Source organism: Salvelinus fontinalis, chromosome 6 (genome assembly GCF_029448725.1).
Source record: "Salvelinus fontinalis isolate EN_2023a chromosome 6, ASM2944872v1, whole genome shotgun sequence".
In the NCBI taxonomy this organism is placed as follows: domain Eukaryota; kingdom Metazoa; phylum Chordata; class Actinopteri; order Salmoniformes; family Salmonidae; genus Salvelinus; species Salvelinus fontinalis.
The window spans coordinates 46,141,856-46,150,394 of record NC_074670.1 but is presented as its reverse complement, the minus strand read 5'-3'; the positions used below and the strand labels follow the sequence as shown (position 1 = coordinate 46,150,394).

General features: G+C 45.5%; 1 protein-coding gene across 1 annotated transcript; it reads right to left on the bottom strand.

Annotated features, from left to right (window-relative positions):
• Positions 1-266: 266 nt before the first annotated feature.
• LOC129857907 (piggyBac transposable element-derived protein 4-like) lies at positions 267-4,030 on the bottom strand. Its single transcript, XM_055926594.1, has 2 exons — positions 3,007-4,030; positions 267-2,419 (listed from the first exon to the last, which is right to left on the bottom strand). The coding sequence occupies exons 1-2, from the start codon at positions 3,183-3,185 to the stop codon at positions 676-678; spliced, it is 1,923 nt and encodes a 640-aa protein (XP_055782569.1). The 5' UTR covers positions 3,186-4,030; the 3' UTR covers positions 267-675.
• Between the last annotated feature and the right edge of the window lie 4,509 nt (positions 4,031-8,539).

Genomic DNA, 8,539 nt, shown 5'->3' with positions numbered 1-8,539 from the left:
GAACCTGAAACTCACACTTCTCAGCCTTCACAAACAAGTGGTGGGAGAGGAGTCTTTAACCTGTTGGGGATGACCCCCCTTTTTCTCAATTTCCGCCTGAAAACATACCCTAATCTAACTGCTTGCAGCTCAGGCCTAGAAGGAAGGATATGCATATTCTTGGTATCATTTGAAAGGAAACATTCTGAAGTTTGTGTAAATGTGAATTGAATGTAGGAGAATATAACACAATAGATCTGGTAGAAGAAAATACAAGGAAATCAACAGACGTTTTTTGTTCTTTTACTGATGTTGCATCTTTAAAAATCAACAAGAAAGGCCAAACATTCAGTTATGATACTGGGGATCATTTCAAATGAGAACATAGGTAGGCAACAGTATTTTACCAAAATTTCAGATGGATACATTCAGGAATGAGTGAGGTACATGCCATTGAGCATGAGGTCAACCAGGTGTCCCTCACAAGTTTCCCAAATGTACCCAAGTGGCCGAATTGGTACAATGATACAATGATACAAAACCTATATACAAAATACAAAACAATTATTGTAACATACCCCCAAAAATATATATTTGAAAAATTCAAGGAAAAAAATGAATATTTAAAAAAATAATAATAATAACAAGGGGAACTATTTACACTTCAAATGTTCAATCATGTGAAGACTCTGTCCTCTACACAATGTTGCGCTCCCGATGCCATATCCCATAGCAGTTTCTCTCTGGTGTGAAACAGAGGGTCACAGCACAGGTGGTGCAGGTGACAGGGGACTTCTTGTGGCACAGGGCACAACGAAGCCGCCCTACTGTGCCCCTTTTCCCCCGAGGCACATCCCTGCCTGCAATGATGAAATCCAGCATGTGCGTGCCGCTGGTTGGAGCAGAAGGGACAGAGGTAGAGGGGACAGAAGGTGCTACAGTGTTCTTGCTGTAGTTAGCAAGCTCCTGGATGAGCTGCTCCCTGAAGGCTAGCTGTGAGATGGGGGGCTGTCCACAGTTCTTGGCCATTTCCTTCTGGAGGATGAAGGAATTCACCACAGCAATGTCAATGAAATGATAGAATAGTGTTTTGTACCACTTCATGGTTTTATGAAGGACGTTATAATATCCTATCAGTGCATCGGATAGGTCTACACCCCCCATGCTCTTGTTGTAATCCCTCACAGCATCTGGAATGGGGACATTTCTGGCAGTCCAAGCGCCTGTAGGACCTTTCAAACGGCGAACAACGTGATCCCCACCGAACGACTTGTGAATAGTGGAACACATCACCACTTCGCGAGTGTCCATCCACTTCACAAACAGCAAACCATCTTCACGGATCCATCTCATGGTACCCCGCTCAGCCCGCTTAGGCATGTCATTTACCCTGGTTTTTGGAAAACCCACTCGGTTGGTCCGAATGGTGCCACAGGCCCACATCTCCAGCTTCCTCAGGTCTGTGAACAGGGTAGGGCTTGTGTAGAAGTTGTCTACAAATAGTTTGTAGCCCTTCCCCAGCAGCTGGAAATCTAATAACTGCATCACAGAATCATAACTGAGTCCCTTACCGCTCGCACAAGTGTTCTTCCCCTCATAGACAAAAAAATTGCACGTGTATGCACACGCAGAATCGGCCAAAACAAACAGCTTGTAACCCCATTTTGTGGGTTTGTTGCGCATGTACTGTTTTAGGCCAATTCTGGCCTTTGAGGCTACCATTCTCTCATCTATGGAAAGGTTCTGGGCGGGCTGAAAATATGTCTTGCATGCCTCAACGATATCGTGGTAGAGAGGTTTGATCTTGCAGAGCTTATCAAACCCTGCTGTGCCTCGTTTCGCCTCGTTGTCCTTATCAACCTCTGGGTCACTAATGTGAAGTGCCCGCGAAATTGTCAGAAACCTAGTACAAGACATGACCGTTGAGGGGAAAGGCAGTTGATAGAGTGGTGCAGTTTTCCAGTAGTGTTTGAGGTTCTTCAGCTTCACCACCCCCATGTAAATGACCATGGACAGGTAGCAAAACAGTTCTGAAATGGAAATGTCCTTCCATTTCTCCTGCTTCTTTGCCCCATATCTATTAGTGTTCATCACCAGGGTATCAAGAACTGCCGAGGTGAAGAACAACTGGAAAAGTTGCATGGGGGTGTATTTGGAAGTCAGGTCCAATTGAGGGCCTACTGGGCGTTTTGGGCGGAAAAGTGGAGTTGGTGGGGCCACATCCTCCTCAAGAACAGTGTGCCAACGGTCCTCCTCCGCTCTGGCAGGTTCCACGCTGGACGGTTCCACGCTGCCCTTCCTCCGCTTCCTTGACGCCGGCTTACCACCCCTTGATGGCCGGGCGGGAGTAGGTGTGGTGCCGGATACAGCAGGGGTCCAGCTGGATGGACCAGCTTCAGTGGGGGATTTGCAGCTTGGCTCCCAATCAGAATCGCTGCGACTGTGAAATAAAGACAGACACCTATTAGAAATGCACAATGTGTGACCATGGTGAGCTTATGGCTACTGCAATATGTGTGTGTGTAAATAGCACCTATTAGAAATGCACAATGTGTGACCATGGTGAGCTTATGGCTACTGCAATATGTGTGTGTGTAAATAGCACCTATTAGAAATGCACAATGTGTGACCATGGTGAGCTTATGGCTACTGCAATATGTGTGTGTGTAAATAGCACCTATTAGAAATGCACAATGTGTGACCATGGTGAGCTTATGGCTACTGCAATATGTGTGTGTGTAAATAGCACCTATTAGAAATGCACAATGTGTGACCATGGTGAGCTTATGGCTACTGCAATATGTGTGTGTGTAAATAGCACCTATTAGAAATGCACAATGTGTGACCATGGTGAGCTTATGGCTACTGCAATATGTGTGTGTGTAAATAGCACCTATTAGAAATACACAATGTGCCTTTATTTCATGCCCTAGTCATATTTTTATATAAGGCAAATAAAATACAAATATATCAAACAACTCAAATGAATTATATATGATATTACTAATTCCAAACAACGTTACTCACCGATCCAAAACTGGGTCTTCACCGTGTAGAAACATGTCTTCGAATTCAGAATCAACGGATTCAACCTCGCTGGAATCAATTAGATGCTCATTTTCACTTTCACGGTCAATTTCACTAATTATATCTTGCACATCTGTGTACTTCGTCTTGGTCGTTGATTTGGCTGATTTATTTGCCATGATTGATCCTTGAAAATGCTCCAAAACAAACTTTCGCGGCGCGTAAAACGGTGAGCTCCTTACTTTCTGATTTTCAATGGGGAATAGCTGCGAACACGCATGGCTTTACAAAGATGCCTATTATTTCCGGGTAGAACCATTTGATATCCCTATTTACCTCTGCTCATTGGCTATCTATCCAGCTAGATTTCAAAAAGATCAGTGGTCATTGGACCGAGATACAGTCAATCAAAGACGAACAGGCCAATCGATTGGCGCGTAATGACGTAGCTGGTAGGTGTGTTCAGATCGAATTTCTTCGGTCAATATGTCCCGGAAAAAGAACCACGATGTTTGGTTGTATTACTAACAAACAGAGGATTCTAATGAAACCGAACTTGACTTGATAAACGTCCCTTTAGAGTGAGTAATTACAATGAATGTTACGTCCAAAGTTGATGGACGCTGAATTTTCCACACAAGCCGTTCACAAAATGTTTCGTTTTAGGCTATAAAAATGGATTATATCGATCAAAAAGCCACTTGATTGTTTCGTCGTGACCTTTAGGATTGCCAAAAGAAGAAAATTTCCTAAGGTAATTGATGCTTTGCATTGCTATTTATGACTTTTGTGACTAATGTACTTTGTTGTAACTGTACCTAATGTGTTGTTTACTGATCGATAATCGCTTTTGTAGTGAAGCTTTTCGAAATCGGACATATTGGCAAGATTAACAAGAGGTATAGATTTGATATTGTGTATAACACTTCTGATTTAATTAAAGCTAAATATTTATAATTATGACATTCCGCCATTTTTTTTTTTTTTCTTGTCAAACGTCCCGCTAGCGCCACGCTGATCCTAGACAGGTTAAAGAACCTGGTTAACATGTTGGATGTGTTCAACCATGGACCTGGAGAAGATGAGGATGTCACCCAGGTACACAAATACGAACTGGTGAAGGAAGTCACGCAACACATTATTAACCTGGGCCTTGAAAATGGCTGGAGCATTTGTAAGTCCAAATTGCATGACACGGTGCTCATAATGTCATTTTGGGGTGTTGAACGGTGTCTTCCACTCGTCTCCCTATCTGATGCGCACCAGATGGTATGCGTTGCGTAAATCCAATTTTGAGAAAACCGTAGCTCCCTGGAGTCTCTCAAAGGCTGACGACATAAGAGGAAGAGGGTAACAGTTCTTGATGGTAATGTTATTTAAACTCCGGTAATCAATACAGGGACGTAAATCCCCATCTCCCTTTTCAACAAAGAAAACCCCCCACTCCTGCAGGTGAAGTGGACGGCTGAATAAAACCAGCCGCCAGCGCCTCCTTAATATAACTGCTCATGGCTGCAGTCTCTGGACCTGAGAGAGAATACTGCCCTCCTCTCGGAGGAGTGGTGCCGGGCAGGAGGTCGATGGTACAATCGTAGGACCTGTGAGGAGGCAGTTCGCTGGCCCTTCGTTTGCTGAAGATATGACCCAGATCCCAGTATTCCCGAGGTACGCGGGAAAGATCAGGCTTGTCATCCCCAGCCGGGGGAACAGGAGAATCGGAAGCCTCCAGATGAGCTGGGCCGGAAGATGTGGAGAGCGTTGCTGGCAGGTGGACTGGCATTAAGGATTCCATCCCAGAACTCTTCCTGAGGGCCAGTCAATTTGAGGATTATGGATAGAAAGCCATGGATGTCCAAGAACCAGGGGAAGCTCAGGAGAGTCCATCAAATGTAACTGGATAAACTCTACATGATAATCAGGAAGTCGTAGCTGAATAGGCATGGTGAGTTGCTTCACCTTCCCAGACCCTAGGGGTTGACCATCCAGCGCAGTAACCGACAACGGAATGTCCAGCTTAGGGAGAGGCAGTCTATGAAAGCAGGAATGTCCAACTGCCCATTGTCCCATCGCAGGTTGGCCGGAGAAAAGGTGCACACTTTGTCGGCAGCTGAAGACTGTATCCGACTCGTCAGTACTCTTCCGTCTACTGATGAGTCATCCCGTTTCCCGTCAGCTCAGGACAGAAAGCACGGAAATGTCCAGACTGTCAAGAGTAAAGACAACATTGCTCGTTAATCCTGTGCCTTCTCTCCAGAGCTGAAAGTCTGGTGCGTCCCAACTGCATCGGCTCCTCTGAAGGATATGAAGGAGAACCAGAGTCGAATTGAGAACTCTGAATGGGGTACAGAACAAGCAGACGCAGCATAAGCCAGTGGAACAACCGAAGAATCGAGTCCCTCAGCGGGACCCGAAACACTTGAGATAACTCGGAACCCCTCTGTCCTCGCACAAAGACGTTCCCGAAGCCAGTTGTCAATCCAGATGGCCGGAACAATAAGCTCATCCAGAGTGTCAGGGTTGTCCCGGGAAGCCAGTTCATCCTTGAGAACCTCACTGAGTCCATTCAGAAAGGCTGAGGGAAGTACCTCTGTATTCCAATCACTTTCAGCTCCATTTGTCCGAAACGCAATGGTATATTCAGCTACGCTCCGGCTACACTGCCGAAGCTCAATGAGTCTTTGAGCAGCGTTCCTGACACTGATGGGGTGATCAAAACCCTCCTTGTCTCCTGGGTGAAGCTTTGCCAATTAAAACAAATGTCTGATTGTTGCTCTCATATGGCCGTGGCCCAGGCCGTGGCCCGTCCTGAGAGCAAGGAGATGACGTATGCCACTCTGGAACGCTCGGTGGGAAACGTTGATGCCTGCAGCTCGAAGGGCAGCGAGCATTGGAGCAGGAACCCACGACACCTCCCAGGATGCCCCTCATAGCGCTCCGGTGCCGGGAGATGAGGCACCCCAAAGGGAGGAAGACGCTGAGCTGGTAGGGAGTGGAGGATTAGGAACAGTCAGCAGCCGTTGATCCCGTCTGTCCTGTCTGCAGAGCGGACACAAGAGTTCTTAAATCCTCCGACAATGTCTGCAGCCGCACCACATGACGGCCAATCACAGTTCTATGGTGGGTAAGAGCCGACCGTAAATGGTGGAGTTCGGTATGTTCCTTGGACGACTGAGAAATCTCTGCTGGGTCCATTGTTGGCTCTGGTCTCCTGTTACAATAATGCTTGTACGAACTCGAACCCAGGTGCAGAGAAACACGGCAAGCAGAGGTAAGGGTAAATCCAGATCTTTTACTTAAAGTCTTGACAGAAACAATTCAACCGCACAAGAGTACACTAAACAAAACATGAGATCTAAGCACAGATACAGGCCAACTGAGGAACCTAAACAGCAAGGCAACCAGGTGAACAGAGAAGGTAATTAAACACAGGTGAAACCAATAAGTAATAATCAGGGTAACCTGGAAACTAGAAAACAAGGTAAGGGTCCCCTCCAGCGGTAACCTAAGGAAACAGCAATCAAATAAAACAGAAACCGTGACAATCCTGCAGCAACAGGAACATTTCATTATTATAATTAATGGACATTTTTGTAGCGGTTGATGCATTTTTCGTTATGGCAAATCAAGTCTTAAAAGTCAAAGTGGAAATTACAAACTTTCAAATTACCTTTTTAAACCTCAATTACATACAAGTTTGCGTTCCTGCTGTATAGAAAAATTCTCAACAACAAAAGCGTGATCAAATTAAGATCCTACATGTGTAGATTGTTGGTAATCACTGAGGATGAGGATGACAGCATCAGATTAGCATAGTCTACACAGGGGTTAGAGGTCAGAAAATTACAAAAACACACTCTCCCTCGTACCTTCCAACTTACATACTAACACGTTGTTTAAAGGAACACGCCGTATATTGACCATTTGGACAGATCTCACCATGGCAACATCATGGTGTCTCGCCTGGCTGCCTTTGTCTGGTCCAGTTGGACCAGAGATGTATTTGGTAAACATGGACCTCATGTTTGGATGGCCTTGAAACCATCACCCTCTCGTTTGTTTGTGTTGGTAGTCTTTGTGTTTAGTTTAATACGTGACGGGATTCAGATCATGAGTCAGTCTGTCTGTCTGTCAGTCTGTGTGTGTCTCATCCTGTAATGTTGAGATCAATGGTCTGGTCATATTAATTGAATCACAAATAAACTTCAGTTAGCCAATAGTTAAATATAGGGATAGAAATTACAGTGTTCAGGCAAAGGGTTGCATCGAATATTCCATACTGTACCACTGAACATGTTTATTTCCACAGGATGTTCATTTTGGTGTTCAAATACACTGAGTGCACAACACATAAGACACACTTTCCTAATATTGAGTTGCACCCGCTTTTTCCCTCAGATCACCCTCAATTGGTCGGGGCATTCACCCTCTGAATGGCACACACACAGAATCCAGGTCTCAATTGTCTCGAGGCTTAAAAATCCTCAAGGTTTCTTTAACGTGTCTCCACCCCTTCGTCTCGGGTGACATCAATAAGAGATCACAGCTTTCATCTGGATTCACCTGGTCAGTCTGTGTTCCAAATGTTCTGTCCACTCATTGTATAGTAAGAGAGACCACATTGCTATTGGAGTATGTGGGCATCTGTACGTCAAGTACATACGTGTGCGCGTGTGTATAATTACAGGGATCCAACAATAGGCATGATGTGTTCCATCTGGGTCCCGGCAGTAGCTATTAGACATGAGGACTCAAATACTAACTGGCTGAAGAAAGTGGCCAATCCACCACAATAACTGACGTTTTAATGCATAGTTAAAAGGAAGATGGTAAAAGTTGTAGGTTGAATTCGAACTCTCTTGTGGTCCGAGTGAAGTGGATGATCAAAGTTTGTAAGCGAAACAATTAGTATTCAGTTTAGATTGCAAAATGTCGACTCAATCCCTTTCCACACATTGGTGTACACTGGCACTGATACATGGTAACTCTCGCCCAAACATGAGCGCATTCTCTGCCACCAGCTTTTGTCCTCTGGCCTGTGTTCATCTTGAACTGTTTGCCCTGATAAGTCTCCCTCTCTGTCTCCCTTTCTCACTCGCTCACTGTCTTTGTCGCTGTCTATCGCTCTGTCTCACTACCCTCCCTCTATCCCTTCTACCCTTCGTCTTTCTCTCTCTCCCTCACACACAGCTTCCAGGGGTATCCCTTCTACCCTTGTCTTTCTCTCTCTCCCTCACACACAGCTTCCAGGGGTATCCCTTCTACCCTTGTCTTTCTCTCTCTCCCTCACACACAGCTTCCAGGGGTATCCCTTCTACCCTTGTCTTTCTCTCTCTCCCTCACACACAGCTTCCAGGGGTTAACAGGCTGCAGCTTTTGGCCGTGTTCCTTGTTGCCTCTTCCTGCTCCACTGTTCATCATCCTCTCGCCTCCTCTACGTAACAATTTGTCAGCCCACCGCACTCTGTGCTCCCTCTGACACTCACACTCCTGTAACCCCTGACCTCTGACCCTGAACAAAGCCATTCTTCTTCCT

Bases quoted from the DNA above. Each gene is read 5' to 3' on its own strand.
- LOC129857907 (XM_055926594.1), bottom strand. From the start codon at position 3,185: ATGGCAAATAAATCAGCCAAATCAACGACCAAGACGAAGTACACAGAT. The intron at 2,420-3,006 runs GTGAGTAACGTT...TTTATTTCACAG, and splicing joins GAAGACCCAGTTTTGGATCG to TCGCAGCGATTCTGATTGGG.